This window comes from Bufo gargarizans, chromosome 2, assembly GCF_014858855.1.
Source record: "Bufo gargarizans isolate SCDJY-AF-19 chromosome 2, ASM1485885v1, whole genome shotgun sequence".
NCBI classification, from domain to species: domain Eukaryota; kingdom Metazoa; phylum Chordata; class Amphibia; order Anura; family Bufonidae; genus Bufo; species Bufo gargarizans.
The window spans coordinates 163521729-163549478 of record NC_058081.1 but is presented as its reverse complement, the minus strand read 5'-3'; the positions used below and the strand labels follow the sequence as shown (position 1 = coordinate 163549478).

General features: G+C 43.3%; 1 protein-coding gene across 14 annotated transcripts in view; it reads left to right on the top strand.

The window, feature by feature from the left end:
* MYO5A (myosin VA) overlaps positions 1-27750 on the top strand; it is a 160722-nt gene that overhangs the window by 122664 nt on the left and 10308 nt on the right. For 2 of the 14 annotated variants that reach the window (XM_044279649.1, XM_044279648.1), the window contains 15 exons: positions 2932-3077; positions 3164-3277; positions 4032-4175; positions 5431-5484; positions 5685-5912; positions 7893-7901; positions 9761-9861; positions 11469-11549; positions 13957-14155; positions 16883-16957; positions 19599-19692; positions 19833-19979; positions 20398-20552; positions 21999-22088; positions 23669-23819. In XM_044279649.1, coding sequence (XP_044135584.1) covers positions 2932-3077; positions 3164-3277; positions 4032-4175; positions 5431-5484; positions 5685-5912; positions 7893-7901; positions 9761-9861; positions 11469-11549; positions 13957-14155; positions 16883-16957; positions 19599-19692; positions 19833-19979; positions 20398-20552; positions 21999-22088; positions 23669-23819 — 1788 coding nt within the window. The remainder of the gene's footprint in view (positions 1-2931; positions 3078-3163; positions 3278-4031; positions 4176-5430; positions 5485-5684; positions 5913-7892; positions 7902-9760; positions 9862-11468; positions 11550-13956; positions 14156-16882; positions 16958-19598; positions 19693-19832; positions 19980-20397; positions 20553-21998; positions 22089-23668; positions 23820-27750) is intronic. The other 12 variants (XM_044279651.1, XM_044279650.1, XM_044279654.1 and 9 more) reach the window with 7 other exon arrangements.

The following is a 27750-nucleotide window of genomic DNA, read 5'->3' as shown; positions in this document are numbered from 1 at the left end:
TTTGCAAGCAAGTTCCATCAGTTTTGTCTGCGATTGCGTTCAGTTGTTCATTTTTTTTCCGCGTGGGTGCAATGCGTTTGGATGCTTTTGTCACGCGTGTGATAAAAAACGGAAGGTTTGCAAACAACATCTCTCAGCAACCATTGGTGAAAAACGCATCGCACCCGCACTTGCTTCCAGATGCAATGCATTTTCCACGCAGCCCCATTCACTTCTATGCGACCAGGGCTGCGCGAAAAACGCAGAATATAGATCATGCTGCGATTTTCACGCAACGCAAAACTGATGTGTAAAAGAAAAACTGCTCATGTACACAGACCCATTGAAATGAATGGGTCAGGATTCAGTGCAGGTGCCATGTGTTCACGTCACGCATTGCACCCGCGCGGGAAACTCGCTCGTGTGAAAGGGGCCTAACTGCGACCCTTTTAAAAATTGTTGCATCAGGCTTTTACACCGCCCTCGCCAAAAATCTATCTTCGCTTATGTCAGATTTTGATAAATCTCCCCCCAAAGTTCCCAATATACCTGTATTTACTATGTTTAAAGCAGTAGTCTCATCAGAGATGTTGCTTCTGGCCAGTGTGATCAGCTGATTACCCTAGGCCCCTGCCCTTGCACCCCAGCAAGGAATTTTAGTACTGCATACTGGCCATTCAGATGAATGTCCATCTTTGTACTGCAAGGATGGATGGTGTCTGACGGAAACTTGTGCAGACCAGCTGTCAACTTTTGCTGATATAAGGGAGTCCTGACACCCTTCCATGATGTCCATGTGCCCTCTTGATGACACAACCTCTTCAAAGCAGATCTTTTAGCTTCATCTGCTGCTGTATGGTAGGGCAACATATTACAGCTACAGATCTCTACTACCAGTAGTCAAAGCTTCACAGACAAATGGTGTGCTGTTTGTCTGCTAGGAACACTGACCGAATACACCAGACACATGGGGGGTCATTTATTAAGACCGGCGTTTTAGAAGTTCTGTAGAGGCGCCGGCTTCAAAATAACTTTGTCGAATTCACCGCCAGCTTCCTAGCTGGCTTAAATTTAGTCTGTTTTCTATGCCTAAAACAGGCGTAGAAAATGATAAATGAGATGGCCCTGCTGGCCTGTCCCCTGCCCCACCTATGCCACGACCCCTTTTTTTTTAGACCTGGCGTGAGTGGGGAAAAGTCGCAGATTGCGGCCCAGATAACCTTTGCGCCCCAATCTGTGAAAGATATATGCCAGAAAACTGGTATAGATCACTTAGTAAATGACCCTCATAGTTTGAGTCCAGAGTACTCATGATAAGAGTGTGTGTCCCCCTCCCTGCAGTGATTGACAGGCTGTTGTATATACATGCATATAGAGCAGTCTGTCCATCACCACCTTGAGAGCCTGGGGGAACTCTCCTCTTAAGGCCCCTTTCACACGGGTGAGATTTCCGTGCGGGTGCAATGCGGGAGGTGAACGCATTGCACCCGCACTGAATCCGGACCCATTTCTATGGGGCTGTGCACATGAGCGGTGATTTTCACGCATCACTTGTGCGTTGCGTGAAAATCGCAGCATGCTCCTGTTTGTGCGTTTTTCACGTAACGCAGGCCCCATAGAAATAAATGGGGTTGCGTGAAAATCGCAAGCATCCGCAAGCTAGTGCGGATGCGGTGCGATTTTCACGCACGGTTGCTAGGAGACGATCGGGATGGGGACCCGATCATTATTATTTTCCCTTATAACATGGTTATAAGGGAAAATAATAGCATTTTGAATACAGAATGCATAGTACAATAGGGCTGGATGGGTTAAAAAAAATAAAAAATTAACTCTCCTTAATCCACTTGTTCGCGCAGCCCGGCATCTCTTCTGTCTTCTTCTGTGAGGAAAATGACCTTTGATGACGTCACTACGCTTATCACATGGTCATATGGTGATGGATCATGTGATGAGCATAGTGATGTCATCGAAGGTCATTTTCCTCACAGATGAAGGCAGAAGAAATGATGGCTGCGCGAACAAGTGGATTAAGGTGAGTAAAACATTTTTTTATTTTATTTTTTAACCCCTCCAGCCCTATTGTACTATGCATTCTGTATTCAGAATGCTATTATTTTCCCTTATAACCATGTTATAAGGGGAAATAATACAATCTACACAACCTTGAACCCAAACTTGACCTTCTGTGAAGAAGTTCGGGTCTGGGTACCACATTCAGTTTTTTATCACGCGCGTGCAAAACACATTGCACCCGCGCGATAAAAACTGAACAACGGAACGCAATCGCAGTCAAAACTGACTGCAATTACGTACCTACTCGCGTGGGTTTGCCGCAATGCACCCGGGACGCATCCGGACCTAATCCAGACACGCTCGTGTGAAAGAGGCCTAAGAATATATGAATACACTGGATTATTTGTATTCTGTCAGTACCCTGCCAGTTGTAATATGCTGCCCTTACTCAGGGCCTTGTTTTAAGCAGATGAATGCCTTTAAAATAAAATAGGAGGCCAGTGATCAGCTGCAGTGGTGTAGAGAAGGTCCCCGCTGCAGCCAAACAACACAAACCATTTAACCAGTGGAGCTATCTGCAATTATTGAGATCTTGGTAGCTGCTACCCACCTACATTTACTGTAACTCTACGGTTTAGACCCGCTCAAAGATCAAAGGATCCTCAGGGCTGCAGTGTGCGTATCACCTCAATACATGGCATGTACCCCCTGGAGATCCCAGGCCTACAGACTTCTGTAAACCACTCCTTGAAGCAATGTCTTGACCTTTACAGCCTCCTGCTTTGTCACATACCGTATGTTCTGATGCTAAAAGCATGTATTCTAATAGTATTTTCAGATATTGATGTAAAGGCAACATTTCATTGACTACAAAATAATGCAAATCTAAACTTCTTGTTAATATTTGTACATTCTGTTGTTCTTTGTATTTGTTAGAGGACATGGAGAAGAAATTGTTACAAGAAACAAAGGAGCTTGAACTTGAGCTGAATGATGAGAGGCAGAGATATCAGAATCTTCTCAATGAATTCAGTCGCTTGGAGGAGCGATACGATGACCTGAAAGAGGAAATGGGCACTATGGTGGGTTGGAGAGTCATTTGGTATGGCGGACTATATAGACAGATGAGGTTTAGAATGCTGTTCTGATGTTCACTTAATGGTTGCAGAGCTTCCCCAAGCGTGGACACAAGAGGACAGACTCCACACACAGTAGTAATGAGTCTGAATACACCTTCAGTTCAGAAATCACTGAGTCAGAAGACTTTCCATACCGGAATGAGGTGAGGCTAAAAATTAACAGAACTCTGTTGTCAGTGTCCAGCTCGAGCTTCCTTTGAAATAAACACCGTCATTACAGAATAGGAGAAGGAAACAAATGGCAGACCCTAGACCAGGGCTGGTCAACCTGCAGCTCTCCAGCTGCTGTAGAACTACAACTCCCACCATGCCCTGCTGTAGGCTGATAGCTGTAAGCAGTCTAGGCATGCTGGGAGTTGTAGTTTTGCAAAAGCTGGAGAGCCGTAGGTTGGCCATCCCTGCCCTAGACTATCAGTCATCTGGATGACCATCATGTAATACCGATTGCTGCTGCGTTGAGACACCTCCTTTAATGTCTTTTCAGTATGCCTTCCTTTCTACAACTGTAGTCACTTTCCAGTCTTAGCTCTATTTATTTGTACAAGAATACAACCAGTGCTGTCCACCAGAATAAATGGTGGCTTGGAGAGATGTTGCCATGACCTTGGCATCCCTCTATCTGTAAATACTCCGTTTCTGGTGCCATTGAAACTGGCTACAATGCTACAGCTGCAATTTGCTTTAGTGGGCTTTAAAATTCACCCGATCTTAAATAACATTTATGGAAATTGCCAGACATGGTCACACAGTCTGAACTAAATAATTCTACTTGCATCTGATATCTATCGGCTCAATCCTTGTTTTCCAGGACATCTGCCATTGGGGAAGAGTTGGGACACCCCCCATACACATGGTCAGCCGCCCCCTAAACCACATTTTTCTTTTACTGCTCTGCAGGAGCCAGCTGATAAGAAAGCGCCTCTGGACATGTCCTTATTCCTCAAGCTCCAGAAACGGGTAAAAGAATTGGAACAGGAGAAGCAAATTTTGCAAGATGATCTGGATAGAAAGGAAGAATTGATCAATAAGACAAAGATCCAGGTGACCAGTATCTATTATAACACTTATGTCTTATCATCATATTACTACTGAACAGGACAAGGCCGTCGTCTTCTGTAGCACTGTATATTGCATATCATTTTCAGTTATTCCATAAAATATAAATAAATATAAAGGTAAATTAATTGTTATAATGCAAATTGTAGATGCATTTTTATTTTCTTTTGTATCACTATAAGCTAGTGTCAGTTTATTATATAGATTTAAAGAAAATCTGTCGTTAGCAGTCGCGTCCAATAAATGGACCACAAAACGACAGAAGGGTAGGATGAAGACTGTAGCGATGCTAATGAGGGTGTGCAGTGGCTACTTTCACTGGACTTTCTCAGCGCTTGGGATTATAATTTATTTCTAAGCTCCTGGTGATACTGAGGTCTTCTTAGGCTGCATTCACATTCAGGCAGGCTATTCTGTTAGCCAGTATTTATGCCAAAACAGACTGGTCAAAAACCATTTGTCTGGCCGAAACCTGATGTCTATGCCAGAAAAGCAGCCTGATCCCATTATAGTCAATAGGGTTCCGGTTGTATCCGGTAATGGTGGATATGGTGAGCTCCAGAAGTCTGATCCTCAGCCAGATCAGACTACCGGTAGCTGTGAACGGGGCCTTATGTGACCAGTCAGTAGTTCGAAAATGGGATCAGGATGGGCTTGGAACCATCTTTATATATAAGATGTAACTGTTGCCTCAGTGTTTGCCTTTGGGAGAAATTACTGGACATGTTGAATTTCGGCATACCTGCCTCAGTTGAAGATTAGTTTTTTCAGATTTGTGTGGCAATGGTTTATTATTTTGAAGGCGCCATTAATTCCATGCTAGACGGGTTGCACAAATATAAAAATACAAGAAACTATTAACAGACTGGTACAGAGGAGTAGAGGACCCTGCCCGCAGGAGCTTACAATCTATAAGGGAAGGGGAGAACACAGTAGGTGAGGGTATAGGCTGCTCATGTGGCTGTGTGGTGGTAGCATGCTCATTGCAGATGGTAGGCTTTCCTGAAGAGGTGGGTTTTCAGGTTACTCTTGAAGCTTTGGATGTTGGGGGAGAGCCTGATGTGTTGGGGTAGTGAGCTCCAGAGTCGGGGAGAGGCACGCAAGAAATCTTGTAGTCGATTGTGTGAGGAACAGATGAAAAGGAGAACTTTGAAATAAATACTTACCATTAGAGAGAGTGTTCTGAGCAGCTGCTTCATTATAATTCATAGTAATCTTTTCGTAATTCTTTTGTGTATAGGAGGAAGCAAAGTCTCCAGTCCGGAGCACTGAGCTGGAGTACGAATCCCTCAAGGTAACAAAACGATTAGCAAATTCTTTCTAAGTTTGACAGTTTTCACTGTTTATCACAGAATGCATTTCTGGGAATGGCTGTAAAATCCAAATGTATCAGTAGCAACTGAAGATGTATATAAATGAATGCAATTTTTGTATTTACTGTGAACCAGATTATATTAATCTTCACTAATGCTGATTTATGTCTTTTCTTCGTAGCGTCAGGAACTGGAATCTGAGAACAAGAAGTTGAAGAATGAATTAAATGAGCTAAGGAGAGCTATTACAGAGAGAGTTTCCCCAGATCCGACTAGGCCAGGGTCCCCAGTATATAAAGTGCTACTAGAACAAATGACCTCAGTCAGCGAGGAGCTGGAGGTGCGGAAAGAGGAGGTACTCATCCTCCGCTCACAGCTAGTGAGTCAGATGGAATCCATTCCACACAAGGTGAGAGACATCACATCTGCATGACTCTGCTTAGATGACCTCTACTAATGTGTTACTTTGTACACTAAGTGGGTCATTTATGAATCTGAATACACCTATATTAGGTGTATTTCAGGTGCCGATTGCAGCGTTACGGTTAGTTGCGCCACAGCCTGCAACTTTTTCCCGTTCACGCCAGGTCTACAAATGTGGCGGGGAAGGAGGCGGGCCAGCAGGGCAGTCTCATTTACCATTTTCTACACCTGTTTCAGGTATAGAAAATGGTCTAAATGTTAGACCACTCGGAAGCTTATATTTAGAAGCGGCGGTGGATCTGTCGAAATTTTGAAGATGCCTGTGTCACTACATAACTACTGTGGATCCAGCACAGGGGTTTATTAAGACCAGCGTCTAAAATGCCAGTCTTAATAAATTACCCTGTAATTCTTTAAATTAAACTAATGAAAATTGGTTACAGAATAGATGGTATATATCAGGGCTGGTCAACCTGCGGCTCTCCAGCTGTTGCAAAACTACAACTTCCAGCATGCCCAGATAGTCTACAACTATCAGCCTACAGCAGGGCATGGTGGGAATTGTAGTTTTACAACAGCTGGAGGGCCGCAGGTTGACCAGCCCTGGTATATATTATTAATGTTATAATCATTAAGTTCCCTTCATTTCTGTACCATGTCTTTAAGAAACTCATGCTATTCATATGTCATGGAGACATGTCTGGAACTTTGATTGGTGGGCTTCCAGGTGCTGAGACCCCCAGGATTGCTGAACCAGAGGGTCAGAAGCTCTAGGCCAGACATGTTGTACCCCTTTCCCTATAATAGTCTCCTCTAGATAGCTGACAACAGGCTCCATGGACTTGTGTGAGTGCATTCTATGTTAACAAGCAGAGACAATCGCAGCCCCTTCTTTTCAGACATTGGTTGGGTTCTCAGCTCCCTGAACCCAGTGATCATCAATTTTGACATGTCTCTATGACATGTCAAAAGTTTTGTGAAGGATCAATTACTCTTTAAAGGGGAGGGAATGTGAGTGGGGACTGGGCTCCAGTAACCCAGCACGACTCCTTCATTTTGAACGGATCTGTGCTTCTGGTCCTGTTCAAAGTGCTAATTCCAGTGGATACAGGGGACAGCTGTGGGTGCAGGGTGTCTGACCCACCACTGAATGGATATTGATGACCTATCTTAAAGATAGATCACCAGTATTATGGCTGGAAAAATATTTACAATATTACACCATATAGTATATACAGAGTATATACAGTGCCCCCTCTTTGCCCATTGTAAAGTGAGGGTGTATATAGTGGCCCCTTTTTGCCCATTGTAAAGTGAGGGTATATATAGTGGCCCCTCTTTTTCCATTGTAAAGTAGGGGTGTATATAGTGGCCCCTCTTTGTCCATTGTAAAGTAGGGGTGTATATAGTGGCTGCCCTTTATTCATTATAAAGTGAGGGTGTATATAGTGGCCCCTCTTAGTCCTTTGTGAAGTAAGGGTGTATATAGTGGCCCCTCTTTGTCCTTTGTGAAGTGAGGGTGTATATAGTAGCTCCTCATTGCCCATTATAAAGTAAGGGTGTATATAGTGGCCCCTCTTTGTCCTTTGTGAAGTGAGGGTGTATATAGTAGCTCCTCATTGTCCATTATAAAGTGAGGGTGTATATAGTGGCCCCTCTTTGTCCATTGTAAAGTAAGGGTGTATATTGACCTCTTTAAAATGATAGCATATACAATGATGGTAGTATTGTGGACCATTCAGTAACAATCTATAACAAGAACACATTTGAAGTGGGCCTGCGGAGAGGAGAATAGTGTTGGACGTGTATATAGGGAGTTTCCTGACCCTGGAAATGGTTAGATCCTTCCAACACTAATGCCGATTTTGGCAAAGTGCATTATGTGCCATTATGCTGGTACATCTGTTCTTATGATGTTTTACTTTTTTTTTCCATTTCATTTGCTGAACATTTTTGGGTAATAAAGGATGATAAGGTAACCATTGCCGTTGTTGCTGCCACAGCTTTCTGCATGTAATGCAATAACTTCTTACTTATATTGAGCAGCTAGATAGGTGATGCAGCTAAGCCATTTGCCACCTCTGCAAGTGCAACCTGTAATACAGCATTACCTGACTGTTTTGTGCTGCCGGATCTAGTGTGTCTGCGCTTCTGTAATGCATTTGTCAAGTGTCACTGTTCTAATACTACGAGTGACCATACAGACAATGCTGTCATCCCTTCCTCCTCAGCTTGTAAATCACAGCAACCAATAAGGGTACTTTCACACTAGCGTTTTTGTTTTCCGGTATTGAGTTCCGTCACAGGCGCTCAATACCGGAAAAAAACTGATCAGTTTTATCCTGATGTATTCTGAATGGAGAGCAATCCAATCAGGATGTCTTCAGCAGTGATGGCCAGTTTGCAGTGTTCGCCAACGAACACATGCGGGCTGCCATCTTTAGTAAGGTTAGACTCCCCCGTCCGGCGATGCATAGGTAAACCCTTACCTGTGCCGCGAGCCAGTCTGAAATCAAATGCGGTCACCGGGAGCAGGCAGTTCCGAGAACAGCCCGATGAAGGCCCCCGGCGGCTGTTCTCGGAACTGCCTGCTCCCGGTGACCACATTTGATTTCAGACCGGCTCGCGGCACAGGCACAGGTAAGGGCTTACCTGTGCATCGCCGGACGGGTGAGTCTAACCTTACTAAAGATGGCAGCCCGCATGTGTTCGTTGGCGAACACTGCAAACTGACCATCACTGGTCTTCAGTTCAGTCCCTCTTACGTTTTTTGGACAGAGAAAATACAGCAGCATGCTGCAGTTTTCTCTCCGCCCAAAAATACTAAACACTTGCTGTAATTGTGGATTTCAGCATTAATTTACATTGAAGTGTATTAGTGCCGGATCCGGTATTAAGTGTTCCTGCAAAACCGATCCGGCATGTGCAGACCTTTAAAAATGAAAAAAAAAATAAATGTATACCAGATCAGTTTTTCCGGATGACCCCAGAGAGACAGATCCGGTATTTCAATGCATTTGTCAGACTGATCCGCATCCGGAATCCTCTGCCGCAAGTGTGAAAGTACCCTTACTCTTTTGATCTGTGATCTAATATTTAAATGTTTAATTGGTTGCTGGCCCTTTAACCCAGCTTCATGAACGTGTGTGTTTATAGCCAGTGGCATGGCGTCTCACAATACTGCTTGAACCTCTCTTGTGTAGCAGAAACAACATATACTTTCTTAAGTGGTATTTTTTGGTTGGCCGTGTATACAGCACATGGCCATCTCTGTCAAACCCATAGACCTTGAAAGGAGTGGCAGCGTGCATGTGTGACCACCGCTCCCTTCAGACTGTGGATAGGTGATAAGTATTTTCTGGAAAAACCCTGTAAGTATGCAAAGGGGTATACCACAATATTGATACGAAGTCATCAATGTCATATTAGTAGGGGTCTGACTCCTCGGATTGTGTAGTGGCTGTGCCTGGTATTGCAGCCATGTGACGTCACAGGCCTAGGAGGAGGCCGCAGCCTTCAAACCACCGATCAACACGTGTACCGAGAGTCAGACCCCTACAGATCAGATATTGAAGATATACTCTGAAAATAAGTCATCAATATTTGACTTCGGAAAACCCATAAAACTAAAGACTGAACATGGTATTGGAATGGTTAATAAATGGCCATTGTATTACCATCTATGAAGCGGTTATTGTTTAATCATGTCCTGGCCCATCATAAATGTGTTACTGCAGGCGACACCAGAGGTCCAAGCTGCACTACCCCGCTGAATAGAGAGAGGTTACATTCTGTCAGTATACAGAGTACTGAGTTTATGCTCCGTTACTTTAGGATACTATGACGGACACGTTGGCCATCTCTGAAGACGTACAGAAAATGAAGGACCACAGGGAGGTTGCTCAGGCTTATACAGGCATGAAGGAAACCAACAGGTAAGTTGTAAGAAGTTTGGCGAAATGTACTTTTTACCTGTATTTACCATGTGCACCGGTCTCATCAGTTCAGGAGGTCAGAGAGATAGACAATGGCTATAGCAGAGGTTAGCACTGCTAGCTTGTTCTGTAATTTATACTTAGTATCTTACTATTGGTACCAGGTATATTACAAAGATGGAAGCAGTTCACCTGCGGTGCTTGCACAGTGCATGCGAGTCTCCCACAGAGTGATCATTACTTCTTGTGAATGGACCACATGTATGCTTCTTCCAGTAAGGCTAGTTTCACACTAGCGTTTATCGGCAGAGAATAGTCTACAGGCGTTCACCAGATTCGGCCTGGCTGGCGTTCACTGCCACACCGCTTTGATTCTAATGGGATCCGTAGAGTTTTTAAGTGTTTGGTTTCAGCTGGACTGAAACTTCTGCATGCACCGATTTTTATCCTCCCCCCCACCCCCCCACACTCATGCCGGAAACCTCACGATATAGTAATTTGGGTCCATGGTGAATGGCAGTATCCAGCTAGGCCAGATCTGGTGAACTCTGGCAGGCTTCTGAAAGTCTGAAACTAGCCCAAGATCGTATAGGTGAAAATATTACAATCCATTGCAAATTGTGTTACATACCTGTATAGGTGTCTGCGTGCTAGACCGCTGGTAATATTTTATATAGCTATTATTCTATGTAACTGGAAATAGAAATCTGAGATTGGCATATTAAAAAATAGTTCTACTCTCTTGTCCCGATCCAGTGATCTCTGGGTCCTCGGAGGACTCTGCTCCCTGACTGCTCACACAGAAAATGCCCTCTCACTCCATTGCTGGCTCAGACCAGTGATCAACTGAGCGATCGTTTCCTGGGTGTCAAGAGGGACCAGAGACCAGCGAGGACGCGGGGAGCGTTGGTGGATTGGGACAGGGGGGAGTATGACTATTGTTTAAAAATATATATATATGTTCAGATGGACAATTCCTTTAACTGCAGCTGGAATATACAGTATGGTCTGCCAGTTTTCATGTCTCATATTTATTTTTGCTTTCTGTTGAAGAAGCACCCATCTTATGTACTTCATCCTGCAGACGTCTTATCATTTGGCATCTGTACATTAAAACCAAGCTCTCTTTTTTTTCACTAACATTCCTGTACAATTGTATATATAATTTAGCCTTTTGTACATTTGTACGCTTGATTTTTTTGAAAAGGGCAGTCCTGCTTTAACCATGCCTCAAGTCTTAGTTAAATATATCAGACTGATTCATAGCCATAAGTAGTGCAGTACATGGCGACTGAAAGGCCGGCTTTAGGCACCAGAGAAGCCTGTACTAACCCCAAAGCCCCCCATCCTTGCTCACCTTTTACCCAGCAGGGCATACGTTAGTTCTGTACAGAACCACACCATCCAGACTAGTTGCGGCAGACAAGAATGTGAAACCCCATTGCCTAGTCTTGAAGAGTTCTTCTGCATCATTGACATTCCCCGTCCTGCATGAATTACAGTATTTTGTTTTCTGAAGCCAGATTGTCACTGTTTTGTTCTCTTTTCATCGTGTCCTTCAATCCATTTTGTGTTTTTCATAATTTTTTTGTAATCATTTTGAAAAGCACCCTACCGCAGGATTACCATATGCTGAACGAGGATGGAGAGCTCTGGCTGGTGTATGAAGGGTTAAAACAGGCCAACAGGTTACCAAACTCATCTCTGGGGGAATATGTGATCTGCATTTTACTAACACTGCCAAAAGCTTAAACCAGGCGCAAACAGGACTTCAAAATCCCCAGCATGACGGGAAAAGTCCGATTGGCTGATATAACTTCTTATACTAGTGATGTCCTCTCCGAGTGGATTATAGTCCAAGGACACATAACCCAGAAACTGAACTGGTTCCCTTTAAACTTGATCGGTGCAAGTTTACCAGCGCACAGAATGGGTATTGTGGTGTTTTTTTTTAGTAGCGTGCTATTTGCTTACTTTCTGTGTGGGTTCTGTCTGTTCACCTCTGCCGCTCGCTGTCATTGCTACAGGGTCTCAAGCAGATAAACCCATTTCTATGTATTACCCAGCAGCTGTTGCTTATTGCTATCCAATAGATAATGGGGTTGGGTTGCCTTTGTAGACTGTTGTGAACATTTGTAACGCATCTGCCCCCTAGTGGCACCTATTGGTAGTGTCGTCTTTTTTCCTTTTGTTGCAAAAAAAAAAAAACGATTTAAAGGGGTTGGTCACTTTCTGGCTACTGTTGAGCAGTGTGTTTGGAAGGTGACATATGGCACTTACTAATATAGCCTTTGTTGATATTCTGTGCCATTTTTTTATATTTCAAGTCTTTTGTGCTGTTCAGACAGAGGTCTTGTCCATAAAATGGCTGCTGAAGGAAGGTCATGTGACCAGGCAAATTGCCTCTATGGGATGTCTTCTCCATTAAAATACACTGTGTACACTGTGTCTTGGCACATGACCGACCATCAGCAGCCATTTTATGGACAGGACCAAGAACAGGAGACACACAGGCTATAATAGTAAGTGCCATATAGTCATCATACCTACACATTGGTTAAACATTAGCCAGAAAGTGGCCAACCCCTTTAAGCCTTTCTTACTCCTACTATTTTGCATGGAGAATCTGGGAAAATTGTATTGAGGTTTCAAATAGGATTTATTAGCTGTGAACGGGTTGTTGGCCTGGCTGAAATATTGGCTGATGTCTGGCCGGTCATAGTATTTTCTCCTTATAGATCTATTTTATTTTGTCGTTCTTTTGCTTTTCATAGTTATTGCTGATTATGGAAATACCTGCTTTGTATAGAATGATAACACTATGGCTATTAAGTGAAGCCTCGGGATACAGTCCTTGAAAAATATATATTCTCTTTATATATTGTAATCAATGGGCAGTGGAGTCTAGTGTGGTATTTTCTACTGTTTAATGGAGAACTAAGAGCAGTAATATATTAAAGATTAGTAAGTAAATACGAAACGTGAAAATAGGATTTGAATATTTGACATCTACGCTGAATTTTCAGTGCTTGCAGTTCCAGGCCTGACGCCTGGATTAGTATTCCTCATGGCAGCACTTACTGTTCTGTCTTCTGCTGATACAGCCGGGCCATAGGGTATGACGGAAATCCTGATGGGCAATACGGTATGTGCACGTTGATCGCAGTAGTGACTCGCTGGATTCACAAAGTGTCCATGGACAACACTGAAACAGCAGAGGACATGGATGTAGGGCAGCTGTAGGCCTCGGGCCTGTGTCTTCTGTGCCGGTTTATTGGTGCTTGAAGTAAATTTATTAGTAACATTTCTTGATTACGGATGCTTGTTCCAGACAATGTGGACGCTTTGTGCCCCATAGCAAGTGTGACTGCATTTATTTCCCAGACGTGATCCAGTGTAATTGAGTATTAAAGGAGTTGTCTCACTTCAGTAAGTGGCATTTATCATGTAGAGAAAGTTAATAAACGCCACTTACTAATATATTGTTATTATCCATATTGCTTCATTGGTGGCTGGATTCATTTTTCCATTACACTATACACTGCTTGTTTCCATGGTTACGACCACCCTGTAATCCATCAGTGGTGGTCATGGTTGCACACTGTAGGAAAAAGCGCCCACCTCTTGGGATAGTGCTTTTTACTGTAGTGTGCAAGCACGACCACTGCCGCTGGATTGCATGCTGGTCTGTAACCATGGAAACGAGCAGTGTATAATATGATTGAAAAATGAATCCAGCCAGTCAAGGAGGCAATATGGACAATCACAATACATTAGTAAGTGCCTTGTATTAACACTCTCTACATGATAAATGATATTTGCTGGAGTGAGACAAGCATATTAAGATATTTTTAACAGTTTACTAAAGGTTTTCCTATAAAATGTGATGAATTGCTAACAATAGTGATTTTATTCCGTAACCTTAAGCTTATCCTTGACCTACTCATCTGCTCCTTGAGTGGTAGCTATAGCGGTTCTTCTGCTGATGGGTTTCATGGCATGCAGTGGTGAGGGGAGATGGAGCTTGGCGCTGTTTGCTTGTGAGGGTAGTAGGGTATGTGTATTAAGTGTCTGCCATGTTTTTCTGCATTGTAGGGTTCTGGAGACACAGCTACAAGCTCAGAGGAAGAGCTATGAAAACGAGGTGGAATCTCTCCGAGGAGAGATCCAGGGTCTGAAGGAAGAAAACAATCGTCAGCAGCAGCTCCTCGCCCAGAATCTTCAGCTGCCTCCCGAGGCTCGCATTGAAGCTAGTCTACAGCATGAAATCACACGGCTGACTAATGAAAACCTGGTATGTAATCTACGCGTACAGCTGACCACATGCTTTAGATCAGGGATGGCCAACCTGAGGCTCTCCAGCTGTTGCAAAACTACAACTCCCAGCATGCCCACACTGCCTACACCTATCGGCCTACAGCAGAGCATGGTGGGAGTTGTAGTTTTACAGCAGCTGGAGAGCCGCAGGTTGGCCATCCCTGCTTTAGATCATCACACAGCAAAAATTATTCCGTTTTCATTTGCATAATCATTGCTTTCTTCATTACTCTCATTAATGACATTTGTAAATATATAAAAATAAATGGGGTCATTTATCAAACTGGTGTAAAGTAGAACTGGGTTAGTTGTCCATAGCAACCAATCGGATTCCACCTTTCATTTTCCAAAGGAGCTGTCAAAAATGAAAGGTGGAATCTAGTTCTACTTTACACCAGTTTGATAAATGACCCCATAAGTCCACCGTTGCAGCATATTTATTGCCCAGTCTTCATGAAAAATATCCTATCAACAGCTTCTATTCAAACCTATTTGTCTCCATGGTAACAGACTACAAATGTAGTCTCTTGCAGTCATACGTTCTACCATCAGTTCCTTACTTCTGCCTGAGATACATTTGGTAGAGCTGCAAGAAGTAGGGGGACAGAACATGATTGCAGGGCCAACTTAAAGGGGTTTTAAAACACCTGATTTTTTATTTACTTTTTCTAAGTAGTTGACAATGGTATAAAATATAAAAGAAGTAACACTCAACTTACCAGTTTGCGGTCTCCCACGCCAGTCTCTGTTCACCCAGCTCGAGCAATGCTGTGTGACCAGTAGTGACTTTAATGGTGTCGGTAAGGCTACTTTCACACTAGCGTTTAAGTTTTCCGATATTGAGTTCCGTCATAGGGACTCAATACCGGAAAAAAACGCTTCCATTTTGTCCGCATTCATTGTCAATGGGGACAAAACTGAACAGAACGGAATGCTCCAAAGTTCAGTTTTTAGTTGTGTTCCCATACCGGAGAGCAAACCGCAACATGTTGTATGTTGCTTTCCTTCCTGGGAAACTGATAAAGACTGATCCGTCATGACCCCCAATGCAAGTCAATGGGGACGGATCCGTTTTCTCTGAAACAATCTGCGTCCCCCATTGACTTTCAATGGAGTTCATGACGGATCCGTCTCGGGTATGTTACAGATAATACAACCGGATCTGTTCATAACGTATGCAGATGGTTGTATTATCAGTAACGGAAACGTTTTTGCGGAACCCTGACGGATCCAGCAAGAACGCTAGTGTGAAAGTAGCTTATGTTACAGCTGCAGCAGTCAAATGTCGGCACACTATGTCCACGCTGGACAACCACTTTAACAAGGTTTGTTTGTAGTCTGTTACCATGGAGACACATAGATCTAGATAGAATAGTAGGACATTTTAAAAAATATATATAATTTTCTTGTTTAGATGCAATAGAAAAAAAGCTCTATGTAAAAGCGGACATAAAATAGGAAGATGTTTAGAAAAAAGTTACAGCAGAGATCCTGAACGTTTTTAGGTCATGAGCCAGTTAAAAAAAAAAACAGCAGACAATGTAGAGCCGCACTGTATATAAGAAGGTAAAAAGCTGATTAAACATATGAAGATGGCGCTTAGGCCTCATGCACACTGCCGTGTTCCAAGCCCGAGAGCGTCCGTGGTAACCCGGCCGGGATTCCTGTTGAGAGCAGGAGCGCACGGCGTCATTGGTTGCTATGACGCCATGCGCTTCATGCCGCCGCTGCACTACAGTAATACACTATACAAGTTTATTACTGTACAGCGGCTACATGCAGCACACGGCGTCATAGCAACCAATGACGCCGTGCGCTCCTGCTCTCAACAGGAATCCAGCCCAACATACTACGGACCGCTCTCTGCCGCGGAACATGGCCGTGTGCATTCGGCCTTAAGGTGCATTTTCACTCACCAACCGAGCCAGCAGTTATCAGGGAGGGAACATTCCTTCCCAATAATTGCCTGCTCGTCAGTGGAGGTAAGAGCAGCATTCATATGCAGCAATCTCCTCCACTGAATGGGGATGAGCAATGGCTACTGCGATCGCCTATCCTCATTGATTCTGGTTAGCAGATCACTGTTTCCGTAGCACAATCTGTTGCCCAGGAACGATTATTGAGGTGTCAACATAAACGTGTTAATTTCACCCAATGACCAAGCGTTTTGCTCGTTCATCAGGTGATTTTCAGCGCCTTTACACGGACTGATTATCTGGAGCGAGCATTTACATTCTTTCCCGATAATTGGCCCGACAATTTCCCGCCATTGCTCCTGTAATAACTGCCAGTGATATAGGGGTTTGACCCTCATCAAGTTCTAGTAATGGTCACCGCCGGAACACATCTGCAGCTGCCAACAGCTGGAGAGCCACATGCAGGGGGCCCGAGATCCATTGTGGCTTTGGAGCCACTGGTTGGGAACACGGAGTTATTAGAGATTATTTTCTGTATTGTACATGATATCTGTTAGTAGTTCTCCCCTGCAATGTAGCCTAGTGTTGGAGGAATAGTAAGAATTGGGTGCACCGATGAGGTATATGTAGGCGTATAACCGAATTACATTAGTCCTAGGTCTGTTGACTTGTTGATGAGAACTGTATAAGAATATGAGCCATATAATGTGTTAGTGTGATCCACAGCCAATAATGTTTAAGTCACCTGCTGCAGAAAGAGGGTCCATCCATGCTGCCTGTTTTTTCAGTATTTTGAGGAGTTATATGCAGATGATCCCATGAAGTATCAGTCATACCGGATTTCACTTTACAGACGGATCATTGTATGTAAATCATGCGCCTGATTGTTCTGTCGCCATAGCTAACAGCAATACATGTCTAGATACGTTTGTGTGAAGAGGCTGCGCTCATTACCCCACAGCTTTCCGTCGCATCGTTTCATGTTGAGTCCTGTGACAAATGCACATTTTCTTACTAACTCCAGCTAAAAGCGAGATTGCATGCCTCCTAAGCCAGTGTCATGTGTATAGCGTGTTTATGTTAGATCCTCTTGCTGGCGAACAAAGTAAGTATCGCTTATTTCTTCTTCTAAGCCTGTGATTTCTTTCCAGTATTCATTAATGAATAATTTGTCATGCGGGAGTGTTACCATGCCAGATCTTATGCATCGTCCTCCCAGGCTCTTCAGGTGGCATTTACACCATTAGATTCAGATTATAAGCACGTTTATGAGACATGGCCTGGTGTAGGCCTTTAGATCGTTAATGTCAAATAGAAGGTTGGTAATCTTAAAATATTTAGGTTTCCCTTAACCCATCCCCTATGGCTTTTGTTTCTAAGGAAAAAATTACTGCCATTTTGAGGCCATTAAGGCCCCATGCACACAGCCAAATGTGTTTTGTTGTTCGCTGGTCCGTAAAGCCGGATCCCGGCCATGCTGCCTTTTTTTTATTTATTTTTAAAAACCCCTTTAGAAATTTCATATCTTTATCCTCAAAATGGACAAGAATAAGACAAGTCCTATATCTTTTGGCATGCTGGCTGAATGGACAGGCGGATGCAGACGGCATCTTTTGCAGGCCCATTAAAATGAATGGTTCAGCATCCGATCTGCAAAAAATGCAGATCGAATGCAGACCTAAAATACGGACATATGCACAGGGCCTGGGATACTGGGAGCCATTACAGGAGAGTAGGACTAAATACATTTATAGGGCAATGTCTGTAAGAGTCGCCTCATGTGCGTATAGTAGCACATTTATAACCCATCATTAGAGATTAGATGCCACTGATGTGTATTTAAAGAATTCTTTAAAATAGGTAGCTTACCTAAACAGTAGTTTCTGTATACACTTCTGTTATCAGATTTACAAATGTAATTCACTGCAGAATGTAGCAGAGCTGGGAAGGTTTGGCTGCTGGTGAGTAGATTATTACATAGGATGAGAGGTCTCTTATAATGAGAGGCAAGAACAGTTGGGCTCGTTCATCTTGGGGGAAAAAGACGCCTTAGAAAGATGATCTTATTAACCCGTATAACTGTAAGCTTGTTCAGTACAAAGAGCTGGACTTGTTTTTTTCATTCCATGAACTGTACAGAAGACCAGGGCACATTCTTTACGTGTTGAGGAAATATTTTTTTAGACATCTTCAGACACTACAGGAAAGGATTCTTTACAGTTAGAGTATAAATCTATTGCATGCCCTACCCCAAGAGGTCATACATTCACAAAAGGTATAGATTATTTTTTAATTACATGGCACTGAGGGTATAATTAGTGATATACAGTATAATTGGTCTAAGCCGGGTTTAACTTGATAGATGTGTTTCTTGTTGACCCGTGTCACTATGTATTAAAAAGCAACAAAGGCTGACTTGTATTCTATTAAAGGGGTTGTCCAGGCACAATCTGACAGTAGACATGTAGACATTCAAGCTGGACAACCGTAAGACTCCCAGCGAGTGCTGTGCATGGGTTCTTTAGTTAGATTAGGACCTGTGTGCAATGCTCGTTGTTGCTTCTCTGTCTGGGGTTTCGGCTGTTCGTTATATAGGTATGGTTAAAATAAAGGACATATGTCCATCAAGTTCAACCAGGGTGAGAGGACATGAAGGAGAAGTCGTGAACCTTGGAGCTTGTTTCCCCCTATTGAGACACTGTACAGTACCAGTGTGTGTGACAATGTGACAGATTATGTCATAGTAGGCAATGTCAGTGACATTGTAGGTGATGTCTTTACTGCTGGGGGCATAGTGGCTTATGACAAAGAGTGCCAGTCCTATAAAATGAGTGCTGGCTGCTTCTTGTGAGTCTTCAAGACTGTAGCAGGTGGCGATGGCACAGTAGTGATGTCACCTGCATCACTGCCCTGTTGACTTCACCAGGGTTTGTCGGAGATATATGTTGATGGGTGTCCTATAGAGTATGAAATAAAATCCCAGGGATGCGGATTTCATAATGACCAAATACTGTGCATTTCCTGACATGTCCACTTTAAGGCTCCAGAATAAGTAGTGACTTTACATGGGGAGGATTAATGTCAGGGTGATAGTGACATCATAGGGGGTTGATTGTCCAATTATTTGAGCAACAGGACCCACACCTGCTGGAGAGCTGCATTGGCTGCACTTGGGGAGTAGGGGTGGCCTTGTGTGATGAATCTTTATATCATTTTGTATTTAGAAAAGCTACATAACCTTTTAGCAGTCAGTCCCCCTTCTTTAGCTATATGTATCATATTGCCACTGCTTAGAACTCTAGTCTATTCCAGGGGCACAGGACTGAATGTACCAGAATTGTAACATAGTAGAATTCAGATTTTTGCATGCTGTGTAGGCATATTAAAGCCACTTGGTGGCGCTCTTACTTGCTCTTCAGTCAGTTTTTCTTACCAACAGTCTTTATGTAAGTTCTGAATGTGTTCACGAGGGTGGTGTGATTAAGAGTATGTTAATATCTGCAGGATCTAATGGAGCAGCTCGAGAAGCAAGATAAGACAGTCAGGAAACTGAAAAAGCAGCTGAAAGTGTTTGCAAAGAAAATCGGAGAGCTTGAAGGTAAAACAGTTGTGTTGTGTGAGATATTACAATGCTATCTTTATTTAGGAATATATATACTGTGTGTGTGTGTGTGTGTGTGTGTATATATATATATATATATATATATATATATATTTATTTGTGCCTCTTTTCTATAGTTGGTCAAATGGAGAATGTGTCTCCTGGTCAGATAGTGGATGAGCCAATACGTCCACTTAATATTCCCCGTAAAGAGAAAGACTTCCAAGGAATGCTGGAGTATAAGAGGGATGATGAGCCGAAGCTCATAAAGAATCTTATATTAGGTAAGCATTATACAGTCATTTTTTAATGTAATAGGGGGTTGACTTTATATGTGTTCACATCACTGTCAGTGCCTCCATTCAGAGCCTCTGTCGGCAGTCTTGACAGATTTGCACGCAACTTTATTCTTGTCCTAAAAATTACAGAATCTAAGATGGAAGCTGACGGACCCCGTTATAAGTCAGTGAGATGTGTGAGTCACCAGTGATATTAGTGACAAACACGGCAGAAAGTCATGGCTGGCTTTTATTATAAGAGGCGATGTTATTGATAGCCATGCACATCAGATGCCTCCTTTAGAACATCAGATAAGGCTATAATACTCTATATAGTAAAAAGTCTCCTGAGACATCAGAGTATTAGAAGATGCACTGCATGTATGTTGATCCTGATGATACCTACTATTGTTCCCTCTATCAGACTTGAAGCCCCGTGGTGTTGCCGTGAATCTCATTCCGGGACTACCAGCTTACATTCTGTTTATGTGTGTGCGGCACGCTGATTACCTCAACGATGACCAGAAAGTCCGTTCCTTGCTCACATCAACCATTAACGGCATCAAAAAGATCTTAAAGGTAATCAATTTCAAACACTGTAAGAATTTCCATTTCTTGAAACATAAATCTGGACATTATCACCCTTATTATAGTGGGGGATCCCCTGAACATATCCAGGGGAACCTCTACTGTCATTCCTACCTCCAGAGAAGCTTGCTGTAGAGGTGGGTAAAGCATTCCATCATTCCCGCCAAGTGGTAAATTATTTTCAGCTGCAGCTCAGCGGGAGTGTCTTTTCTGCTGCAGCTCAGCGGGGGTGTCTTTTCTGCTGCAGCTCAGCGGGAGGGTCTTTTCTGCTGCAGCTCAGCGGGAGGGTCTTTTCTGCCGCAGCTCAGCGGGAGGGTCTTTTCTGCCGCAGCTCAGCGGGAGGGTCTTTTCTGCTGCAGCTCAGCGGGAGGGTCCCATTCTGCTGCAGCTCAGCGGGGGGGGGGGGGGTCCATTCTGCTGCAGCTCAGCGGGGGGGGGGGGGGGTCCATTCTGCTGCAGCTCAGCGGGGGGGGGGGGTCCATTCTGCTGCAGCTCAGCGGGGGGGGGTCCATTCTGCTGCAGCTCAGCAGGGGGGGTCCATTCTGCTGCAGCTCAGCGGGGGGGGGGGGTCCATTCTGCTGCAGCTCAGCGGGGGGGGGGGGGGGTCCATTTTGCTGCAGCTCAGCGGGGGGGTCCATTCTGCTGCAGCCCTCTTCCTGTCATAGCGCAGGAGGCAGTTGAAGATTGAAACTGAGCATGTGCGGCCATCTCAGTGAGCTGGACACAGAAATAAGAAAAAACAGCAGGTGGCGCTATACAGATACATTTTATTGGATAACTCGGTGGCTATGCAGAGTTTTTAATTACATGCCATTACAAAAGTTTTCAGATCCAGGCGATGGTCTAAAAACTGTAGAATATTTTTTAAAGGACAACCTCTTTAAATATTCTGGGTAGTTTGTAAAATATATTTCTTTTCTTCCTGTTCTACCCTGATTTATTATATTTTTTTTAGCCAGTACACTGTGTCAGGTGGCTTATGATCAAAGCAGGCGCTGTGTATGTGCTCTATTTTTGGAAAGAGTCCGTAGAGACTATGTCTGGATGGAAGCAATGATGCAAGTCGCTCAGCATGACTGTGACCATAATACGATTGACAAGATGTGAGACTAAGTTGGCACCAAGCCAGAACTGGCATTCTTACAGGCCCCTGGAGGAGCGAGACGTTCTGCACCATGGCCTCTTTCCACCGCTGAACAATGGCATGTCTACCCAGTAGACTCCTGCCAAGGAAACTTAGGCTTTTTTGCTTATTAGCATTTAACCCGTACAGTGTACATATAACATGGAGTAATTTTTACTTTGTCATGCACACAAATATAACATTTACCTATTTATTATTTAGTCATTTTGCCTTGAACATTTAAAGAGCCGTCAATCCAGTTGGTAAAGTGTGTTCTAGTTGTGTTTTATTTTTTTTCTTATTTCCAATTCTAGAAAAGGGGGGATGACTTTGAAACCGTCTCCTTCTGGCTTTCCAACACCTGCCGGTTCCTGCATTGCCTGAAGCAGTACAGTGGAGAAGAGGTACCATTTGGTCTGCTTACTGAAATTTCTTATGACCGTTTTTAAATATCATAGCGACACTTAGACCATAGATACTTGATATACCATAGTTCTCACTTTATAAGACTCCTTTTTTTCCCCAAAAGTGAGGGGAAAATGGCAGTGTGTCTTGTAAAGCAAACATTAGTCTAGTGTTTCCATTATGGAAGCACTCGATAGTACGCAGTAGGTATGGGGAGTAATTACTTACCGCTCCCTGGTCTTCCTGGGGCCACGCTGCACTGTCCTGACGGCGTACAGCATCAGTACTTCACAGTCAGGTCACTGTGCGGCTCGGGCCGGAAGAAGACCAGGGAGCGTGACTGAAGGAGAGACTGCCAGACTTGCAGAGTAGTGACGGAGGAGGAGAGATTAGTTAATGTATTTATTTTAAGGTCTGATACAGGGGTCTGGCATGTAGGACTAAAGGGGGTCTGATACGGGGATCTGATAGGAGGTCCTGATATAGGGTCTGATACTTTTTTTTTCTTATTTTCCTTCTCTAAAACCTAGGTGCATCTTGTAAAGCAAAAAATATAGTATATTTTTTTGCTTTTAAAGGAAAACGGCATAATGCGACACTGTCCTGACCACCAGCTGGCCAAGTAATAGCAGAGAACTCTGGTGTTTCAGTAGCTCAAATTGCTGTGCATGAGAGGTATAGAAACAGCGTAGTACAGCAAGCTATACTGTGTCCAAGTTAGGGAAACATATAGCTTGCTGTGCTACGCTGTTTCTATACCTCTCATTTATGGCAACTTGAGCTATTGAAACAGCGAGCGCCGGCGCACTCTACTGTTTCCCAACCGACTGGTGGTCGGGAACATCTTAGACAGTTCTAGCTATATACTTTTAATTGCATTCCCTTTATTTTTGTTCCACATGCAGAACCATTCATTAAAATGGCGCTGCAAAAAATGCAGACAGCACACCGTGTGCTGGCAGAATACAAATGTCCGTGCTGTGCTGTCGACCCGCAAAAAAAATAAAAAATAAAAAAATGGAATGGGTTCTTAATCCTGGATGATGAAGTCAAATCAGGTTTTTTATTCTAATCGCATGCCGAGAATTCAAAATGTCACTGCTCAATGTGACAAATCTTCCAGCGGTTTCAACTCCCACTGAACCCGTGCCCTCGGTCATGTGACATCTCCCCCAGAAGACGGGGGAGCGAAGAGGAGTCTGAAGAGTGAGGATCTGTTTTCAGATACCAGAGTAGGGGAATCGTGGACCATGTATTTTTGAGTGCCAAGACTGATAACCAATGGCACCACAAGGGGCGCGACAAAAAGACACAGAAACCTACGCAGGATGCAAATGAAAAGTCAATGGGGAAAGCATTATCAAAACTGGTGTAAAGTAGAACTGGCTTAGTTGCCCGTATTCTTTCATTTTTCAAAGCTCCTTTAAAAAATTAAAGAAGGAATCTGATTGGTTGCCCTGGGCACCTAAGCCAGTTTTCCTTTGTCAGTTTTGATCAATCTCCCCCAGTGTTTACCCCAAATAAATTTATAGGGATGTCCATCTATGTCAGCTGATTGCCTTCCTTCCTCTTTCTCTAGTCCTTCATGAAGCACAACACAAGCCGGCAGAATGAACACTGCCTCACAAACTTTGACCTTGCTGAATACAGACAAGTGTTGAGTGATTTGGCTATTCAGATCTATCAGCAGCTGGTCAGGGTGCTTGAGAATATATTACAGCCAATGATCGGTGAGTAATATGAAATCGAGATTATTGTGTCAATATTTATGTTCAAGCGCTAAATTGTCAAGATACATTGCAGGACATTTATCAATATAAATTGCGCCCAAAAAAAAAATACTAACCTCACAAATCAAAAGTGGTGATGTATTTCACCTCATATATCAAAAGGCGCACGGCACTTTTAAAATGTGACTTTTTATAAATATAAACTTTATTTGTGACATTTTACCGCAAATAGCACGAAAATGCAACTTTTTATAAAAACAGAAATGCCCCATTTCAGGCAGCGCTGCCAGACCACACTTGCGACTTTTAAAACCTATTTGCGACATTTCCACAGGTAAATTCCGACTTTTGTCTCACTCGGGACGTTTTTGTTGTAGTCAGTCAATTTACTGACAGAACCCTGCTGTTTAGCTCATTTAAATTAGATAAAAATAATGCTGTTTTAATATTTACCGATCACTTGTTCCCACTAAGAGTTGTGCTTTCTTTTCATAAATGCGACTTTTTGTCAAACCGCCACCACATAAGCTGACTTAATTGTCCGCAACAATTTGAGCCATTTCTCCCGATAAGAGGATGATAAATGAGGAATAACATGCGCCATTTTGATAGCGCCGCCCACTTTGACATTTATAACTCATTTCTGGCATGATACATTCTTTATGGTGAAAATTCTGGAGAAAACAATTTGGAGCAAATCAAAACTCCATTCTTTTTGGTGCATAATTCTGGTGCGACACGCTTAGTAAATGTCCCCCAGTGTCTGTACCATTACTTGTTTGGTGGCAACTATAAAACCTAAAGGTGCCACATATTTAATTATTTTGAGGACATACCGGTACTGTATAGGCCACGTGCAGCGTGACTCTACCTGCTCATTCTTGTGCGGAAAGCTTGTTGATTTTCACCATGGATTTCATCATTTCAATACATAGGGTAATATCCACAGCAAACAAGGTCTTCCTCATGTAAAAGTTGTATGGTAGTCTTTACATCTGAACTTTCACTGTAGCCCTAGACCAGTGGTGGCGAACCTATGGCACGGGTGCTAGAGGCGGCACTCAGAGGCCTCTCTGTTGGCACCCACACCCTGGAAAAAGTCTATGGTGTACCAATATGCCTTAGACTTTTCCTGCCACTCATCAGCGCAGGGTGCACTATGGACAGCACAGGCAGCGCACTGAATGTAGGCAGGATATTATAGATAATGATCAAGTACATGGAAGATATACTAGTATGGACGGTAGTATTCAGATTAAATTTCCATGTTGGCACTTTGCAATAAATAAGTGGGTTTTGGGTTGCAGTTTCGGCACTCGGCCTCTGAAAGGTCCGCCATCACTGCCCTAGACTAAAGACCTCATACATAGAGGATGATAAAAAGATATAAAACCACCTCCCTGGTGATGTGATTAACAGTGTGAAGTATACAAAAGGTTTTCAGTAACAAAACTGAGTTTACAAAACCAGTTACCCCAGTTTTATTATTGAAATCCTTTTGTATATTTCACATTGTTAGGGCTCATTCAGACGAATGTAAGGGCTCCGTTCCCGTGCTGCAGACCGCAAATAGCAATGCACGGGCACCAGTCGTGTGCACTCTGTTGAACGGATGCGGACCCATTGACTTGAATCCGCAAGATACTGGCAAAGATGGGGGATGTCCTATCTTTTGCAGTGTGGAGGCATGGATCAGAAGCCCACAGCAGTGCTACGTAGTGTTTCCGTGGGCTTCCGATCCATAAAAGATAGGACATGTCTTGTTTTTGCCTGTATCTTGCGGATCGCTGACCCATTCAAGTCAGTGGGTCTGCATCATGCAGTGCACACGGCCAGTGCCCGTATATTGCAGAAACCCAGCATTTGCAGTATAGGCATGAAGCCGTTACAGTCGTGTGAATGGGCCCTTATTGGCATCACTAGGGAGGTGTTTTTGTATCTTTTTATCATCCTCTATAAATGTATTCTGCCACTATTTTATTCTTATTACGATACTGATGTATTAATAAAGATTTATATTTTATTTATACGTATCGTATGGTAATTATTAGAGTTGTCTGTAGTTTTGGTTTACCCGTACATTTATTATGGTTTAGGCCCTCAGTATAGATCTGCAGTGTGTTGTTCTGTGGATTTCTTCCACACACACAGTCGATTTTCCACAGGAGACCTAACCCATATGGCTCTACCTATAATGTATACCAAAAAACGTCACACTCTATGTAATGTCAAAAGTATCTGAGACTGTTATACACAGACTGTTCCACTGCTTATTTAAAGTGGTTGTCCGACCTTTTGTAAGTGATGGCCTAGCCTCAGGATAGACCATCACTATATGATCAGCAGAGGCTGACATCCCGCACCACTGCCTATCAGCTGTTTAGGAGAAGCTCTGCTGCTCAAACTACACATTTCCATCTGTTGTGCATTGGATGGAGCTGGTTACTGTAGCGCTCCTTCCATTCAGTTCAATAAGAATTGTGCAGTGGGCGAAGCTGGTTACTGTAGCAATATGGACAGAGCTTTCAAGTTCCGGTGCATGGCAGCTGAACATCATTTGTATAGGGTTGGACAACCTCTTTAAGGAAAAAAAATTGCTAAAACTAGTCCATGCTTTTTCTTCCAGTCCTGTATTCTCATTCTTGATCCATCTGCCTGCTATACCATGGGCTATTAGATCATTAGGTGGCCTGTCAATACTTTTATTAAGGAACAGTAGTGTTTTTGGTTGAAAAACTCTTTGAAAGCAAAACAGAAAATAACTAGTTATGCCATCTTCCTGAAGTAAAATAAATAAGTAAATAGGGTCATCTGAATTCATAATATCTGAAGGATCCCAAAAAGTTCTGGTAATCTTCACTAGTGATGAGCGGCAGGGGTCATATTCGAATTCGCGATATTTTGCGAATATTTTTTATAATATTCGTCGAATATTAGAAAATTTGCGATTTTTTTTTTTTTTTTTTGTAATGATTGTGTAATATGCTAATTTTCGTAATTTGAATTTTCGGATTCGATTTTTTTTTGCGAATTTTTCAACTTACAACTATTAGACAAAGAAGATTATAGCACTATATTAGATAAATTGCTCTATATTCGATTTTTTTTCGAATATTCGCTGTATTGCTATAACTTAGTTTTTTCGAATATTCTTACCGTATTTTTCGCCCCATAAGACGCACTCTACCCCCCCAAAAAAATCGGGGGGAAATGCCCCTGCGTCTTATGGGGCGAATGCTGACAATTTAACATCGCTGGATGCGATGTAGAGTGACCGGGGGAGGGACTGGGAGGAGGAGCTGGGGGCCGGGAATAGCGGCGGGGCGGTGCAATCAATGTACTATAGCCCCGCCGCTCCGGTATACTAATATTAAATGTCTTATTCAATTAAATTGTATTATATATGCCCCCTCACTCCTATATTGCTAATCGTACCTTAAATCCTATTCCTAGGTGCTGTAATGCAGGCCGGGCGGGCGGCAGCGTAACTCCTTGATGTCACGTGCCTGCACCGCCTACTTTATGAATGAAGCAGGCGGCGCAGGCAAGTGATGTCAGCGAGCGACGCGCCGGCCGCCCGGCCTGCATTACAGCACCTAGGAAAATGATTTAAGGTTCGATTAGCAAAATAGGAGTGAGGGGGCATATCTAATACATTTTAATTGAATAAGACATTTAATATTAGTATACTGGTGGGGGGCGGGTGGTTGATCGAGCTGATCCGTGGATGGCACAGTTAAGGGGGGGGTCTGTGGATGCCACTGTTATGGGCTGGGGGGCTGTGGATGCCACTGTTATGGGCTGGGGGGCTGTGGATGCCACTGTTATGGGGTGGGGGGTCTGTGGATGGCACATATATAACAGTGCCACCCACAGATCCCCCCTGTAACAGTGCCACCCACAGATCCCCCCTGTAACAGTGCCACCCACA